Source organism: Euleptes europaea, chromosome 6, assembly GCF_029931775.1.
Source record: "Euleptes europaea isolate rEulEur1 chromosome 6, rEulEur1.hap1, whole genome shotgun sequence".
NCBI classification, from domain to species: Eukaryota; Metazoa; Chordata; class Lepidosauria; order Squamata; family Sphaerodactylidae; genus Euleptes; species Euleptes europaea.
The window spans coordinates 19,075,092-19,094,049 of record NC_079317.1 but is presented as its reverse complement, the minus strand read 5'-3'; the positions used below and the strand labels follow the sequence as shown (position 1 = coordinate 19,094,049).

Sequence of the window (18,958 nt, the reverse complement as noted above, 5' to 3'; positions counted from 1 at the left end):
GATAAGTGCACAGAAGGTGTGGAGCCTGGGGTGGGAGGAGTTTGGGGAGGGGAGGGACCTCACTGGGGTATAATGCCATAGAGTCCACCTTCCAAAGCGGCCACTTTCTCCAGGGGAACTGATCTCTGTCACCTGGACCCGTTGTAATATATGGGAGATCTCCAGCTACCACCTGGAGGCTGGAAACTCTACCACAGTGTGATGAATAAACAGAACACTGTGGATTTCTTAACAGACGTTTAAAGTATTTCTATGCCATTTTCAATTTGCCACTGTTGAAAGATTTATCTTTTTTTTTTTGCAAAGCGAACTGATTTCTTAAGCATTCCAGAGTTGCATTGTGCTGCATGAAAACACCAAACCATACTGAACAGAAAAGACCTCTTGGGCATCTGTAAGTACTTCAGGGCCTTTGCTATACCCATTGTCATTGCAGATATGAACTCGGCTGAAATCCCAGAACATACAGGAAATGAATGCAAATTGGGTTCAGCAAATCAGACTGGCCCTTTATAGAAATGTTTAGCTGTTATGTTGTGTGTGTGTGGGGGGGACCTCTAATGCTCTTCTGAGCCTTTGCTGCTTTGTAAAAAAATAATAGTAGATGAAGCCTAGTTTTATCACGTTGTCCTCCTTGGGCAAAGCTGCTTCTTATCATTCCATCCCACCCACCCCCGCATTTTAAAATGAACAAAACATGATACTGTGAACAAATCGCCTCTCAGAGGCTGGAAACACTTGAAAAATAATATGAGAGATAGAATAATATAATAATAAAAGAGAGATAGAAAAAATTGAACCCCCTTTTTTCCTTAGCTGTTTTCCAATAATTGTTTTGGTTTGTTGGAGTGGGTTTATCTCAGCCGACATCTATGTTAAATCTTCTTTGAGATTCATAAAAGATAACTGGCAGTGCATAAACAAGTAGGCCGCTTTAACAGCATTAGAAACCATTACAGCATTCGAAGAAGAGGAAATGTCTATCCTTTAAAAGATGAGTCCCAGAGATTTGGGTTATTGCCTGCAAAGGGTACGTTTTTCCATCTGAAAACTGCCAGGGCCAGACAGGCTGCTGGAAAAATTGTACGTGCACCACCAAAGTGACAGGTGAGACAATTAGTTTTTACGCCATTGGCCAGTTATGCGCTTTCAGCCTGACCTACCTCCTAGGGTTGTTGTGAGGATCAAATGGAGGAGAGGAGAATGATTTGCTGGGCTAAAGAGCATGAGAACAAAATTGTGAACAATTGCCAACTTCCACATGGGGCCTGGAGATCTCCCAGAATTACAACTGATTTCCAGACAACAGTCCCGCTGGAAAAAATGGCTGCTTTGGAGGATGGACTCTGGCATTATATCCAATGAGGTCCTTCTTGTCTCCAAACTCTGCCCTCCCCAGACTCCACCCCCCAAATCTCCAGGAATTTCCTAACTTGGAGTTGGCAGCCTTAGTTCCAGCCCCTTCATCATCTTGGTTTGTTCTCTTTAGTACTTGTTCCAGTGCTGCGATATCTTTTTTGAGATGCACAGTGAGGGGCACTGCGATATTGGCCGCACTATGTTCAATCCTTTTCCTAATAGTCCCCAGCATGGGGCCGGCCTTTATAAGAACATAGAGCCACTTGGCAATGATAAGATCGTGAGTGTAGAGAGTATATGTCCAGCGTGGTGTAGTGATTAACAGCAGTGGTTTGGAGCAGTGGACTTTAATCTGGAGAAACGGGTTTGATTCCCCACTCCTCCACATGTGCAGTGGACGCTAATCTAGTGAACCCCCCAGATTAACTCCTCAGCGTGGTGTAGTGGTTAAGAGCGATGGTTTGGAGCAGTGGACTCTGATCTGGAGAACTGGATTTGATTCCCCACTCCTCCGCATGAAGCCAGCTGGGTGACCTTGGGCTAGTCACAGCTCTCTCAGCCCCACCTCCCTCACAGGGTGTCTGTTGTGGGGAGGGGAAGGGAAGGTGATTGTAAGCCTGTTTGATTCTTCCTTAATTGGCAGAAAAAGTCAGCATATAAAAAACAACTCTTCTTCTTCTTCTTGCTTTGCTTACCTGCACCTTGGCAGAGATTAGGGCTGCAGGTTCTTTGTCCAATATGCAGTGTTGAAAATCCCCCACCCCTCCAATCCCTGCCTCAAAAAAGTGCCACAGGATGGTAATTGTTGGCTTGAGAGAGGGGGAGCAGGATGCAGATGCGCCCAAGTGACATGTTTATCCCCTGCTTTCCCCTTGCGCAATGTTTATGGAGTGGGGACTGCTTCAAGCTGCTTCAGTGGCTAACCCTGTTTCATGCCTCAAGGCTAACAACCGGCTTGTGCCTTGAGCCCGGGAGTATGAAAATGTAGACTTTGGATTTGTTACACTGACAGAGTTTACAGCTGTGAACTGAAGGCTGACAGATCATCGGTACAAAAACAGGGCTTTAAATTCAGCTTCTCTGTGTGCCGTTCGCAACATCAAGAGTGGATGAGTCTCTCAAAAACGACTTTCTTGTGCCTGAGTTATCTTATCTTTTATGGGAAATGCCTTCGCCCTCCAACCCTTTTTGCCTCAGTGGGAGATTCTCCCCCCCCCTCCCCAAGCATTACACCAGATTTTATTAACATCAGAGGATACTGTGTGCCTTTTTTAGAGCCGTTTAATTTTTTTTCTTTTTTATTACCTTCAAAAAAAAAGAAAAAGAATGTTAAAAGAAAAAACGTATATGTAAAGACAAAAATATAACAACAGTGGTGGCGGATCGACACATAAGTTTCCATAAATGGTTTCCAAATATCTAAAAATCAGTCGCACAATTCCGTCTATTTGCCACGTGTTCAAATATTTTGATATCTAGTATCTAAGGTCCCCAATCCACTGATTTACCGGAGTTGGGCTTATATCTTTCCAGTGTTGTAATATGAATCTTTTAGCTGTAGCAAGGGCACAAAGGGTCCATTTTCATTGACCATTCCTCTAAGAGACAGGCAAATAGTTTAGAAGTACATATCCTCAAAAATCAGAGGACATTCTAAGATAAAATTGCGATGAATACTAACCTCTTCCCAGAAAAAACGAGTGACTGAACACACAAAGCATATGTTTAAGGGATGTGTCCTGTGAGTTACAACACCAGCAATTGGATACTTTACTCCAGGGGTCCCCAGCCTTTTTGAGCCTGCATGCATGTTTGGCATTCTGACACAGCATGGTGGGGCGCAAAAACAAAATGGCTGCCACAAAATGGCTGCCACAAGAGGCGGAGGCAGCCACAAGATGATTGCCACAGCTTAACTTCAGCAACACAGTGTAGATTCTTGTGCTGTGGTGGCAGCTGCTGAAAATGTAGCATTTTAAAAAATCTGCACAGCCGATCAAATCTCCAGTGGTCAATCAGAAGTCTTGTTGGGCAAAAGCCCTACCTGGCCCCACCCACTTTCTAAAAATACTTGGCGGGTGCCAATAAAAGGTGTTGGCGAGCACTGTGGTACCTAAGGGTACCACCTTGGGGACCCCTGATTTACTCAATCCTTTGCTGAAGAGTCGCTATGGTGTCCAGTATATCTTAAACATAATTTTTTGTTGAATAAATCGCAAATTAAGACCCATGAAGAGAGCTGTTATAAAATTTAAGGCCGTATCCCATTGCTTTGGCAACATAGGGCAATCTAGCCCCTTATTCCATTCATTCCTGAGACTCTGCATGTCATATTTATTAATTGACATCAAATATTTATATTTAAAAATAATATTTTCTAATTGTTACCTTGTAACCTAACTTGAACGCCTTTTTATGGAAAGGAAGCATATTAATTACATAAATATGCATATGTATGTAGTGGCTTTGGATGTGATGGAAGCCACAGGTTAAACCACTTGCCTGTGTAAGCATCTCATGCAACTAACTCGTCTCATTTAAATGCTCTCCACATATGCCCTGTGCCACATACCTGCTGCATCCCTGTGTTAACTTTATTTATATACTCTGCTTTTCACCTAGAAGGGCTAAAGTTAATTATAAGTAGCCAAGAAGAGGACCTGTAAGAACTTTTGGGAGATGGGAAATCCTATTCCTCAACCTCCCTGACTGGCTCCAGCTGTACTTTCCTCACTTCCTCCTGGTATTCGCTGCTGCTTCTGCAACAAAATCCTGTGGCAAATGCTGTGGCAATCTGAATTCTGTGCATGGGGTGTGTGTGCCATCTCTTAATGTTTTGGCCAGGCTCTTTTTAAAAAACAGATCAGGTCTCCTGGGTTTGCAGAACCCTAAAGTGTGGTTGGCCCCATTGTGCAGATTTTGTAGTCCCCATGGTGGCCAAATGCTAGGAAATGTGGAAGGCAGCAGGAAAAGAGGAAGCCCCAACATTAGATGGATTGACTGTATAAAGGAAGTCACGGGCCTCAGTTTGCAGGACCTAAGCAAGGCTGTTAACGCTAGAATGTTTTGGAGGACATTGATTCATAGGGTCGCCATGATTCGGAAGCAGCATGACGACACTTAACATACACACGCACACACATGGTGGTCAGCCCTTGGCTATTTCATAGATGAATTTTAAATGGTCTAACACTTTCACCCAAATTTCACCCACAGAGTCCCTTCCAACTCTATGATTCTAACACAATAGAAGGGAACTAGAAAGCAAGGCGGTCTTTGTGTCTCTTTGTTTTTACTCTTTTCAGCGTTGTAGTTAGTTTAATGATGCAACATTAAGTATGGGGAGAGCAATTTCCTGTGGCATCCCTCGGGTACAAGCACAACACTTATGCATATATATTTATATATTTAAGGCACATTTTGTAAGATGTTCAAACAACTGTAGAGTTTCCCTAATGATGATTTAAAAAACAAAACACGTTTGGACCATCTTAAGCAGTGATTAAAATACAAATGCTTACTCTGGGACTTCCAGTTACGATCTCCCTTTGCTTTTATGTGTGTGTCCCCCCCCACACAATCCACAGCTAATTAGTTTCTGTCCCTCCGCTTGCTTGTCTGGCATTCAGGTGCACTTTTGTGCTCGCTTCTGATCTTTCCAGTTGTCAACATTAACTCCTTTCCTTTCCGAAGGTTCGTGTTGCTAAGCAACCATTTCCTCTACAATGTGCTCATCGGAGCATCCCCTTTCCATTAGAAACCTACGCATTCTTGGTGCAACTTTAAATGATTCAAAAAAAATATTTTTTTTGCTGCAGATTGCCAGCGGGATCTGTCCTGCCGCGCCCTTCTGTTTAAATTTCCATTCTGAACAGCTACTGCTAGCCATCGAGGTCTTCTTTTAAAAAAATATGTAAAGTATTATTTGTTTCTAAACTGAGAGCTTACATTTACGATTCTGCCAGTGTTTCCTTTCTTATTGAATTATGCAAGTGCATTTTTTTCTTTGCAGAAATATGGATAAGTTTACTGTGACTGTGCAAATATTGATAATGCTTTTTAAAGACTGCTTAATTGCTCAGTGAACTATGTAATATTCCCAGGACCAACTTAATTGTGCTTCGTATAAGAACCGATTTTATTCTAGCGAACCTGGTTTACAATCCCTGGCTTCTCCACAAGCACATCAGCTTACACTTCTTTTTCCATCTTAAGACAAAAGACTAAGCTGTGAAAATCAAACTGTGGCTATGTTAGTCTGCAGAGAATAATACTAAGAGAATTCATTTGCATCTGTAAGACCAATTCTTTATTTTACAGAGAATGAGTTTTGTAGGCTAATAACAATTTCATCAAATGTAAAGGCCATCAAGGTAAGGGGGACTGGGGGTACAAAGTTCCCCAGACCCAGGTCGGTCTGGGAGCCATGAGAAGATCACCTGCTCAATTTTGTTCTCATGCTCTTAACCTTGCCTGTAATTTGAGTTGTCAGCCATCAGCTGGCAACCAACAGGAGAAGGAGGGGGCAGGGATGGGAGGAACAATGTTGTACCATTGGTGCAAAACCATAAGTGATGTCACCATGTTGGTGTGATGCTCTGGGATCCCCCAAACTCTATGGTTTTGTACTGGAAGTGGCATCGTGCCATTGGCGTGACAACTCTCCCCCCTATTTCCCCCCACTACCCTGCTGAGCAGTGATGGAGAAAGCAAGTAGAGGGTAGGAGGTCTTCCACCACAGTGGGAGACCTAGTAATTCTACCTGTAATCTAAGGACTTCAGCACCATCCAGACGCCCCTTTAGAACCCATAATTCCTGATTTTTAACCCTTTCCCTGATTGGAAGTAGTAACAAGTGCTCTCCTGCAGCACTTGCTCTGTTTTCCGGTTAAGTGAAGGGTTAAACTAAGTGATTATGGATTCCTAGAGAAAGCTGATAGGAAGAAAGTAGATTACTTTGAAATGTGGTGTTGGAGGAGAGTGTTATGGATACCATGGACTGCCAAAAAAACAAATCAGTGGGTTCCAGATCAAATCAAGCCTGAACTGACCCTAGAAGCTAAAATGGCTAAACTGAGGCTATCATATTTTGGTCACATTATGAGAAGACAAGAGAGACACAGGATTGCTGCTGAAAAGAGCAGCCCCGTATCCTCTTCTGCCTCCTCTTTTTCCCAGTAATGTCTGATAATGCTAGCTGTGTGATGTCCCTGTTGAGAGGTTTCTCTGCCCCTGTCCCACGTCTCTGGTTGCTGTTTGTGGAGTAGAGAAACTCACATGTGGTGTGACATCCCATCACATGTTTGGTCATCTTAGGTCAGGGGTCTCCACCCTTTTCAAGCCTGCGGGCACTTTTGGAATTCTGACACAGTGAAGTGGGCACAACCACAAAATGGCTGCTGCAGGAGGCGGAACCACACACAGACAGAAGAAGCCCAGGTGCAGGTGAGACAAGAGGTAATTTTTAAAATACACTGAGAAAATGGAGTGAGAGGGAATAAAACTAACATTAGTGGCAGCTGCTGCTGAAGTGATATTTTAATCTGCGCAGCCAGTCAGAAGCCCTGCTGGGCAGGAGTCCCATGTGGCCCCACCCAATTTCTGAAAACACTTGGTGAGCACCAGGAAAGGGGTTGGTAGTCACCATGGCGTCACCCCTGACTTAGATGTTACTGAGAGGGAAAGGAGGCAATAAAAGAGTTTCTACTTTTGGTGTCTGCTACATCTCTCTCTTAATGTCTTGTTCCAAGTTTCAGCTCTGCCATTTTTTGGTTCTGTCTACTGCTATTCACAGTGTGCTTCCTTCCATGACTCGTTCTCTGAAACTGGAGTTCTCAGCAGAATCTTTCATGTGAATATGTCTGATAGCCCTTTTCCTTGGGTGCTTTGTATTCGCAAGTCTGGGTTCAAGTCCTGCTTTCCTCTTCAATAATGGTACACTCCCTAGGCAATAGCATTAGGCAGGCTGAACAACAGGGCTGATTTTCATTTTAAAATCCACTGTGGGTTTTCTGCCTGGATACCAGGGAGAGTGGCCTGGTCCTTTAATAAGGAGCATGTTTAGAGAAGCTGTTAGGAGCCCTGTGGATCAGAGTGGTAAGCTCCAGTACTGCAGTCGAAAACTCTGCTCACGACCCGAGTTCGATCCAGATGGGAGTCAGGTTCAGGTAGCCGGCTCAAGGTTGACTCAGCCTTCCTTCCTTCAGAGGTCGGTGAAATGAGTACTGAGCTTGCTGGGGGTAAAGTGTAAGTGATTCAGGAAGGCAATGGCAAACCACCCCATAAACAAAGTCTACCTACCAAACATCGGGATGTGACGTCACCCCATGGGTCAGGAATGACCCGGTGCTTGCACAGGGGACTACCTTTACCTTTATTTAGGGAAGCTACCAAATTCACTTGCGGTTGAAGGCTGTCACAGGATACCAGCATGACATTTCTGTAGCATGGACATTAAAATGGCAGCATGAACAGGACACAATTTTATATGAGCTCTAGAATGGATTGGCTTCTTTATGTGTGTATATGTGTGTGTGTGTGGGGGTCCTTTCTGTAAAAACCCTTCCCAAACAAATTTAAATTATGTTCTTTTTGTTGCTGCTTGTGCTTCCTTCTGAGGGTGAGCCATAGGATCCCCTGCCTTTCTCTGAAGCAAGCTTGGCTTTCTAAACTGTCAAGAGAAAAGCAGACATATAAATATTTTAAGCAAATAAATGAAACTTGCAATTTCTGGGAGAATGTGTTGCTAGAGAATAGGATTTGTTAAAATATGAAATGGTAACTCTTGTTTAAAATATGCTTTGTTACGAAACAAGTAATGTTGTAGATGTTTAGTTAAAAGCATATGTATGCCTTTAAGCCTTCAAGGTAAGTTGCAGCCTTCCTCCTGAAACAAATCATAGGAAAATAAGAATAGTCAGACTGTATCAGGTCCACCCAGTCCAGCATCCAGTTGCCAGCAGTGGCTAGTCACATGACATAAGTGAGCTCACAAGTAGCCTGCATCTGCTGACTGCTTCCTGACTTCTGGCAATCAAAGGTATTCTGGCTCTGAGCCTGGAGGTCTCATTTGGCTAATAACCAAGAATAGACCTTTCTCTCATCAATTTGCCCAATGCCCTTTTCAGTATAGCCAGTGCCATCACCACATCTTGTGGCTATGAGTTCCACAAGTCAGCTAGCCACAAGGTAGCAGCAGACAAAATCTCTTTAAATTTAGTTGGCTCATAATGTAACAGACAAGCTGTTCAAGCTGTTTGGGAAAGGGCTCAGTGGCAGAGCATCTGCTTGGCATGCAGAAGGTCTCAGGTTCAATCCCCAGCATCTCCAGTTAAAAGGACTGGGCAAGTAGGTGATGTGAAAGCCCTCAGCCTGAGACCCTGGAGAGCCGTTGCTGGTCTGAGTAGACAATACTGACTTTGATGGACCAAGGGTCTGATTCAGTATAAGGCAGCTTCATGTGCTTGTCACGGCTCGTGTCGTTAAGGGGTCTACACTCTTAGAATGTATCACTTACTGAGAAGTGAAGTTATCTTATTCAGCGAGACCTCACAGACAGGAGTCAATAATAATTCCTACTACTGTAGGCTTTCTATTGAAGTGTGCCAGAAAATTTATAAACAATGAACTTCCTTTAAATAACATTTATTTCACATAATATATATACCATATTTTTCGCACTATAAGACGCACTTTTTTCCTCCTCAAAAGTGAGGGGAAATGTCAGTGCGTCTTACAGAGCGAATGCAGTGCCGCCCGCCCCGGGAGCCGTCTGGGACGCCGCCAGCTGGGGCTGGGAGGCCCCTCCCAGCCACCCAGCGCAGGGCAGAGCAGTTTAACCTCCTCTCCCCCCCCCGCTTCCCGGTCCCGAGGCTCAGCTGCTGGGCCGATCCTCGGAACGGGAAGCACGCGCGGGGGGGGTGTCTTTAAACTGCTCTGTGCTGCCTGCCCAGGCAGTGCAGAGCAGTTTAACCTCCCCTGCTTCCTGGTCCGAGGCTCAGCTGAGCCTCAGGACCGGGAAGCTGGGGAGGGGGGTGCGGAGGAGCAGTTTAAAGACCCACCGCCCCTCCTGATTGGGCTTGCCTGACTGGTCCCGATCGGGCTTGCAGCCTGGAAAGGGAGGCTGGAGCCTTCCCCCAAGCCCCGCTGTGTGCACGCTCTGATCTCTCAGCGCGTGCACACAGTGGAGCTTTGAAGGCTTCAGCCTCCCTTTCCAGGCTGCAAGCCTGACTGGTCCCAATCCGGCTTGCGGTCTGGAAAGGGAGACAGGAGCCTTCCCCCAAGCCCCGCTGTGTGCACGCTCTGATCTCTCAGCGCGTGCACACAGTGGGGCTTTGAAGGCTTCAGCCTCCCTTTCCAGGCTGCAAGCCTGACTGGTCCCGATCGGGCTTGCAGCCTGGAAAGGGAGGCTGGAGCCTTCCCCCAAGCCCCGCTGTGTGCACGCTCTGATCTCTCAGCACGTGCACACAGTGGGGCTTTGAAGGCTTCAGCCTCCCTTTCCAGGCTGCAATCCTGACTGGTCCCAATCCGGCTTGCAGTCTGGAAAGGGAGACTGGAGCCTTCCCCCAAGCCCCGCTGTGTGCACGCTCTGATCTCTCAGAGCGTGCACACAGTGGGGCTTTGAAGGCTTCAGCCTCCCTTTCCAGGCTGCAAGCCTGACTGGTTCCAATCCGGCTTGCAGTCTGGAAAGGGAGACTGGAGCCTTCCTCCAAGCCCCGCTGTGCGCTTGCTCTGATCTCTCAGCGCGTGCACACAGTGGGGCTTTGAAGGCTTCAGCCTCCCTTTCCAGGCTGCAAGCCTGACTGGTCCCAATCCGGCTTGCAGTCTGGAAAGGGAGACAGGAGCCTTCCCCCAAGCCCCGCTGGGTGCACGCTCTGATCTCTCAGCGCGTGCACACAGTGGGGCTTTGAAGGCTTCAGCCTCCCTTTCCAGGCTGCAAGCCTGACTGGTCCCAATTGGGCTTACAGCCTGGAAAGGGAGGCTGGAGCCTTCCTCCTAGCCCTGCTGTGCGCACGCTCCACAGAGCAGGACTAGGAAACTGGAAGTGGAGTGCAGTAATCCCTCCACCCAGCCCTGGCCATAATAACCTCTCAGCTGTTGGCCGGGAAGCGCGGGGTGTGTGTGTGCGCGGAGGTTAAACTGCTCTGCGCTGCAGGCAGCGCAGAGCAGTTTAAACCACCACTGCCCCCCTTCCCGGGAGTCCTGGGAAGGGGGGCGGTGGGGAAAGAGAAGGAAAAAGGAGGAAAAAGTAGAGAAATATATTTTCTTAAAGACCCAGTGGGTCTTTAAAAAATATATTTTTTTTCTTTTTCCTCCTTTAAAAACTAGGTGCGTCTTATGGTCAGGTGCGTCTTATAGAGCGAAAAATACGGTATATATGCATGTGAATATTTACACACTCTCAAAACATGTCATAAAATACATTATGATATATGCAAGCAGTTTCAAACAATCTTTATAAGCACTTTCTATGTTTCATAATAATTCTCTCGATGAGAGTTTAAACCTTTCAACTTGTATCTCTAGATTCAATTAGAATACTACAGTTACAGAATCTTGTAAAAACATGGCTAGTGTATAATCATTACAGAATCCCTATCAAAATATGATTAATATAATGGGAGGGAAGACATGATTAGTAAAAACATAATTTCAGGTATCATAGCAATATTTCAGGACAAAAGACATGCTTTTATTTTGCCATGTCATTTGTAAATCATCTTAACTTCATGGGAACTGAATTTATGTTCAGGATATTTATATGTTCCAGTATGTGTTAGCTTTACCCAATGCTATGTGCAGAGGATAGAATACCATAAGCTTTGTATTTAATCTATTCTATGTTTATGGACTTCTGATCATTGTTAAGATCAGGAATGCTACATACATGCTGAAAGTATGTGTGTATCTTAACAGTCAGCAATGCAGAGCTTATGTGTTATGTATAATTCATTATGTGTAAGCTTAAGACTGTATTAATGTTCTATAGAAGACTCAGTTATTCTCTGGCTTTGCCAATCTCAGAGAATATGTTTACTTGGTTAAGAGTCTCCATAAATAAGCCTAATAGGTTCTGTATATGTTTTATGTAAGCATATTATTTGTGCCTTGTGCATTACCACAGAAAACAGAGATCTTCCTTTCTTTTCAGGAATATCTCTGGCCTCTTATCCTGAAAGTTCTGAAGCCCTTCTGTTATTTAGAAAAGACTTCTGAACAGGTCCAGGGAATTATCTATATAGGATCTATATAGGATATACAATCCTCATGCTTGCCAGCGTTTGGAAAGCCAGAACAGGATCAGACAGATCTTCTTTGAGGTTCCATTAATCCTTGCTAGGATCAATTGAGGCTCAATATACCAAATATGGTGAAGATCCAATACACTTAGACTCCCATCTCTAAGGTAGAGTATTAGAAGTTCTAAGGTCTCCATCTTTGTCACGGAGCAGCCTGTCAGCATTTCACTTCAGACTCTAGCCTTTATGAGAACTAGAATTGCTGAATTCCCTTTCAAAAGGGATTTCTAGCTTTAGGCAAGAAGACTGTAAATCTGTATGCAAGAGATGATAAGAGAGTGAAGCCTGACAAACAGAGTCGTCTTCCTTCAATCTCCTTAGGTTTTACATCTTCCAAGATGGAGAGAGCAAGGCCAGACAGCTTCAGCTGTCCTCCAGTTACTCCTTAGTCTCACGCAAGAGACAGAGAAAGCTGATAGCCAGACAATCAGCATTGTCCTCTACCAACATTTCTTTCCAAGTTTTACATCTTTGGAGATGTGGAGAGAGTGAGGTCAGACAGCCTACGCCATCTTCCGTCAACTTCCTTCCCTTCTGGCAGTTTGGTTCTGGCTTTTATTCTCTCAGACCCACGGTCATCTGAGCTGAGAGACTAGAAGCTTCTGCCCGGGGTGGCTACACTAATACCTTTATCCTTGCACTTGGCATGGTCACACATGGTGGTGGTGTGCCATTGTCACCTGGTCTGTGAAGAAAGAATTACCATGTTCTTAGCATTGAGTCACAAAGTTCACCAGTGCAAGGTCACCATCTGTTATACTGTTTGAAGACTAGGTCTGAATCATTAGATGGTAGCATTATTCCCTCCTCACACGGCAGCTATCAGAGGGGCTAAACTCCCAGGCAGAAATGACCTTCTTGTTAATGTCAAGAAGAGGCCAAGCACCTCGGATAAGTGAAGCTGATATTATTCCAGACACAACAATCAGGCGGGCAATATTGCATATCTTAATCTTGTAGGCTTGCAGTTTTATTTATCTCAAAATAGTTTTAGCCAGCATGACCTTTACTCCACTTTATTTTCCACAGAGAATTCTGTTCAGAGAAGCCTCTATATGCTTTACTCACAAGATTATTAGGGAAACCACATGTTCAGGCTTTCTATCGCTCAGGCCTGCAACATGCTCATGTGTTCAATGAATTCAGCAACAGTATGTCTGCAAAATGTGCCAGAATATCAACTCTTTCTATACCTGTAAGAGTTTGGAAATTTTACTTGGCACTGCAGTAATTAGGTGGGAAAGGTCGTAGGATTGAGGTGGGGGGTGGGGGTGAGTCATTCGAGCAGCAGAAGACTTGTGAGCAGTCCTGGAGGAAGGTGCCCTGGGATATTGCTGCTGTTGTTATTTATTTATTTATTTATGTGGGATATTTCTATACCACCTCTTTAGAGTCCTGTTTGAGGCGGACAACAATTAAAAACCACAATATCAAAATATGAATTATTAACTCACAAGCCATTGAAACATAAGCAGGATAAAAACTATCCCTAAAACTGCTGTAATATCCCCCATCCAGCTATTGATTCAAAGGCTTGCTTTGGGCATAAAGCAGGGGTCCCCAACATGGACACCGTGGGTGTAGGGTTGCCAGGTCCCTCTTTGCCACCAGTGGGAGGTTTTTGGGGCAGAGCCTGGGGAAGGTGGAGTTTGAGGAAGGGAGGGACTTCAATGCCATAGAGTCCAATCGCCAAAGCATCCATTTTCTCCAGGGGAACTGATCTCTATTGGCTGGAGATCAGTTGTAATAGCAGGAGAACTCCAGCTACCACTTGGCAGTTGGCAACCCTATATGGGTGGGACCATCCCACCAACACCTTTTCTGTCACCCGCCAAGTATTTTTAGGAAGTGGGTGAGGACAGGTGGGGTTTTGCCCAGCAGGGCTTCTGATTGACCATTAGAGAGTTGATTGGCTGTGCAGATTTTTTAAAATGTTGCTTTGGCAGCAGCTACCACCACAGCACAAGGATCTGCACTGTGTTACTGAAGTTAAGCTGTGGCAATCACATGAACACATGAAGCTGCCTTATACTGAGTCAGTCCATCAAGGTCCATCAAAGTCAGTATTGTCTACTCTGACAGGCAGCGGCTCTCCAGGGTCTCAGGCAGAGGTCTTTCACATCACCTTACTTGCCTGGTTACTTTAACTGGAGATGCCGGGGATTGAACCTGGGACCTTCTGCATGTGAAGGACTGTAACACAACATGTAATGCAAAAATTCATAACTCCTCCCCGTTGTCCAATTCCAGCATTTAAAAAATTTTCTCATTAGAAGAGGCAACAAAAGAAAAAGGATATATCATTTTATGGCAGCCATTTTGTGGCTGTGCCCACCATGCTGTGTCAGAATTCTAAATGTGCCCACAGGCTTAAAAAGGTTGGGGATCCGTGACATAAATACAAACCGTAGCTTTTCATTACATTAATCAGGCTGAACATGTTCCCACTCCATCCCTTCCTTCTAGTTCAGAGACTTCCACTTTTTCTCCCATTGCTGATGCGTTATGATGAAACCACAAACTCTGGTTTGCTTTGCTCTTTCCTGGGGGTGGAAGGCAAATTCCAAGGCAAATTATAGAGTCATAGAATCATAGAGTTGGAAGCGCCCATACAGGCCATCTAGTCCAACCCCCTGCTCAATGCAGGATCAGCCTAGAACATCTCTAGCAAGTGTTTGTCCAGCCTTTGCTTCAAGACTGCCAGTGAGGGGGAGCTCACCACCTTCCTAGGTAGCTGCTTCCACTATCAAACAACTCTTACAGTAAAACAATTTTTTCCTAATATCCGGCCGGTACATTTCCGCCTGCAGTTTAAACCCATTATTGCTTTTAGAACAATATGCATTTAGAACTGCATATTAGAAATATTATGTATTGAATGTTTGTTGGAGGTGTGAGAAGGCTGTTGGTACTTTTTTCATATTTGGCAGAAGCACCCACTTGTGCAGGAGTGGTGGACAAAGATGTCCACTGTGGTGCCAGCTTACATATTTTAATAAATAAAATAAATAAACCACTTGCAGGCCAGATGCAAGGGGAGAGCAAGCAGCTGAGCCAAACGATCCTGTGGGTTTCCTCACATGATGACAAAGCATGGTTTTGGTGAATCTGGCGACACAATGGTTTGGATACTGGTGTTCTTGTGGGAAAGGTAGCAGACTCCAAGAATACATTCTGCCTTCATTAGTCGTTTATGCATGGGAGTTTTACCTGAGGTTCATTGCTCGCTGGACCCATACTTTCCTGTTGGGAATCTATGCACCAGAAGTCTCCAAGCTCAAATCTAGTCCCCGGCCCTTTAAATGCTGCCTTGTAATTGGCTTACTTTGTAGAGCTTACTGAGAGAGAAACCCCCCAAAAAACCCAGTTGCTGCATAAAAAAGTATTTTAAGAACAAAACACAAAACACGGAGCAATCTGAAAGGGGGGGGGGAATCCATGCCTCGGTTTTAAAAAGTCTTTCTTCTGCTCAAAAAGAGCTCAGAGGAAGCAGGAAGCATTTTAATCCCCACCTCTTTACACACTGCTTTGTAATTGGCTGTGAGAGAAACCAAGCTTGCATGTCCCGCGCTTTGCCTTATGCACGGGGATTTCACCCGGGCTGAGCTCAGGGGAGAGGTAAGAATCGGGTTAACAGAGGAATGGGAAGTCCCGGGGTTTGTGAGGGCTGGCATCGAGGTCATCTCTAATGTATGGGAAACTCATGCATAACTCCAAGGATCAACCGAGACAGACCGGGGGCAAACGTGAGTGAAAGTACCCATGCATAAATGACCATTCACTTCTTTCCCTTAACTTGAATGGTTTTCCTTGAAGGCACTACTTCAGTTTGCATAAGAATAGTCTGGAGCTAGATGGAAAGACAACATGCGAGCAGCCCTTGGAACAATCGTGTGTATCCAGGCACGCAGTTCTTCCAACAGGGTGGCATGTCCATGTGCAGAAGAAGGGGCAGCAATATTTGCCCATATCCCCCCCTTCTAATGCAAGACACCCGCTTTGTGCTGTCCCCGAGGGTCTGCAAGTCCCCTGGAACAAAACTGGGAGGGAGGACTCAGTGAGCTGCAGCCGGAGGGGGAAACGGGAAGATCCCGCTGCACAGATTACGTGGATGGTTGCATTAGCATGGCTGGTTGCCCCGTGATACGATGTCTCAAATATATTTCATGTTTTTGTGTCACAGGCAATTAAAGTGTACAAGGCTGCAGTGCAGCAAACCTTGGATCTCATGTTCCTCCCTGAAGGAAAAGAGTTCCTCACCAGCACGGACGCGGTGAGCCAAGATTCAGCTGACCGCACCATCATCGCTTGGGACTTCCAAACAGGCGCAAAGATCTCCAATCAAATTTTCCACGTAAGACAATCATTTGCCAATTGTTTTTATGTCGTTAAGATGTCTAGATCACCAGGTCATCCAAAAATGATATTCAATGGAAATTTTCTTGTAAGAACTGTAGAAATAAACTTACATTTTGCCAGCCGCTGTACCACAGACAACTGCAGTTCCCTGCCTCCCCCCGGAAAGGGCAGATCCATCTCAATCAGAAGTAAATCTCATTGAATGTAAAGGGTGTTCTTGCAACTATTTGTGCATAGGGTTTTATATAGAATAGAATCATAGAGTTGGAAGGGACCACCAGGTTCATCTAGTCCAACCCCCTGCACAATGCAGGAAATTCACAACTACCTCCCCTCCACACACCCAGTGACCCCTACTCCATGCCCAGAAGATGGCCAAGGTGTCCTCCCTCTCATCATTTTCCTAAGGTCATAGAATCAACACTGCTGACAGATGGCCATCTAACCTCTAACTTACTGATTGCTGTAAGAGATCAAGGGGGTTTCCAGACATTTAAAAAATAATACAAGCCAAAATTGCATGCTAATATCAGCCTTAATTTCTTAAACTCAAGGGTGGATGCTAGTTTCAAATTGCTGGCTTTGCATCTTGGTTTTGAGATCAATGAACTGCTCGCAACTGGAAAGTGTGTTTAGTAAAGCTTTTGAATTTCAAAAGCAGTTGTAATGACAACCAGACTACTTGGGAGCTTCTAATGTGCCAATCACATTTCTTGTAACGGAGTGTATGCTGGAGCACTTCCTGAGAGATTGTGGAACAACGCCGTTGTTTTCCCATACTTTTTAGCTAGCTGTTGGGCCGTTTTTATGCACAACTCTTGGTGCGGATAGTAGTAGCCAACATGCTACACGCAGAAGGGGCACGATAACCTGTTCCTGTCCCTTGATTGTGCAAAGAGTTTACATACAGAGGAAATGTGAACCAGTTCTTGGATTTCACACTCAGGTAGGGTTGCCAGGTCCCTCTTTGCCACCGGTGGGAGGTTTTTAGGGCGGAGCCTGAGGAGGGTGGGGTTTGGGGAAGGGAGGGACTTCAATGCCATAGAGTACAATTGTCAAAGTGGCCATTTTCTCCAGGTGAACTGATCTCTATCGGCTGGAGATCAGTTGTAATAGCAGGAGATCTCTAGCTACTACCTGGAAGTTGGCAACCCTACACTCAGGCCTCTGGGCAGAGCTGAGTCCTTGCTTTCACAGTATCTTGACTGTGAATTTCCTGTGCTTTTTGCAGAAAAAATGTGAAGCCGGGACTGTTCTTGGTGTTGCCCTCCCATGGTATGTGTAATATGCTGATCTGGGAGGTTTTTAAAAACAAAGCAAGGCATTTCCTATGTAATTTTCGTCAGTTTCAAACAAAGATGGCTGAAACGTTGTGGGAGGCAGTTGAGTCTCTTTTAAAAATTTAAAGAAGGAGGTTGGTTGGTGTCCGTTTAGCTCTGAAAAAAATAATAATGCTGTCCTGGCAGAGAGATGGAGCGAATGATATGATAGAACTTTTCCATGCCCAGCTTCCATGATTATGCCTTTGTCCAGAGTTGCAGATGTACAATCCTGTGCATGAATTGTGATAGTAGGTTAGTCATTTGCACTTCAAAAGCAGTGCGCTTCAGTGAATAAGAAACAGCAGAGCGCTCAATTTTGATGTATTCAGCAGCTTAAACAAGATGATTTCCTTGGTGGGGAAAAGAGTGTTATTGAATGGGGCAGTTTACTTCTCTGTTCAGAGCTAGCATGAAATTGAGGGTGATTTTTTTGGGTAAACAATTACCAAAAAATTGCCTTTAGTTTCATAAATTTCCATTTCTAATCTTTCAGATGGGCCCTTGTGAGCCCTCCCAATGTACTGAGGAAGCAGTTTTCACTTTGAGCCGCAATAAGCACCATTTACTGAGCCAAGGCAACTTGTATTGTTTGTTTCCTTTCCTTTTGTTCTGAAATGGCTGGCTTTTTGTCTCTGAGTCATTCATTCTTTCTCAGCCAGAAGAAATGGCCCAGTATGGATGCCACCTGTCGCAAATTTCCTCCCCAGAAATATAATGTTTATCTTGTCCATCCATCCCTGATTCAGAATGGTATTTCCCCCCTTTATTTCTTTCGTTCCCAAAAAAAATGGGGGGAAAAAACTTGTGTGGAGGAAATCCAGCAACTCAATAAAGTTTAAAAAAGAAAGAAAAGATGTACATAAAGCCGAGATAAAAGATATACATAACGCTCAGTTTGTAGAGCATCTGCTTTGCACACAGAAGGTCCCAGGTTCAATCCCCGGCATCTCCAGTTAAAGGGACCAGGCAAGTAGATGATATGAAAGACCTCTGCCTGAGACCCTGGAGAGCCGCTGCCAGTCTGAGTAGACAATACTGACTTTGATGGACCAAGGGTCTGATTCAGTAGAAGGCTGCTTCATGTGTTCATGTGTGTTCAGAGACAAAAATATAACAACAGCGGTGGCAGATCTACACATAAGTTTCTATAAACAGTTTACAAATATCTAAAAATAAGCCCTTATGCAATTGTCATCTATATGCCATGAGCCCTTATGCAATTGTCATCTATATGCCATGAGTTCAAATATTGATAGAGTTCTAAGGTCCTCCATCCATTGATTTACTGAAGTGGGCTTTTATCTTTTTAATGTCTTTTAGCTGTAGTAAGGGCATGGAGGGTCCGTTTTCATTGACCATCAGTTAACCTCCAAGGGACGGGCAGGTAATTTAAAAGGAACACAAGCGCCCTCAAAAATAAATGAACATTCTAATACCAAATGGATTTGAGTAATAACCTCTTCCCAGAAAAACCAAATGACTGGATATGCCCAAAGCATATGTATTGAAATAAATGGTATTTAAATAGACATTTCAGCAAAATATTTGCTATGGAATTTCTGATTGTGCCTTATTCCCTCTTTGGGCCCCACTCCTGTTTTACTTTTGTGGTGTGACTGC

The 18,958-nt window shown here is 44.6% G+C and overlaps 1 protein-coding gene across 1 annotated transcript in view; it reads left to right on the top strand.

Moving 5' to 3' along the window:
* Nucleotides 1-18,958, top strand: part of WDR25 (WD repeat domain 25) — a 120,760-nt gene that overhangs the window by 99,275 nt on the left and 2,527 nt on the right. Inside the window, exon 4 of the mRNA XM_056851669.1 lies at nucleotides 15,841-16,011. Coding sequence (XP_056707647.1) covers nucleotides 15,841-16,011 — 171 coding nt within the window. The remainder of the gene's footprint in view (nucleotides 1-15,840; nucleotides 16,012-18,958) is intronic.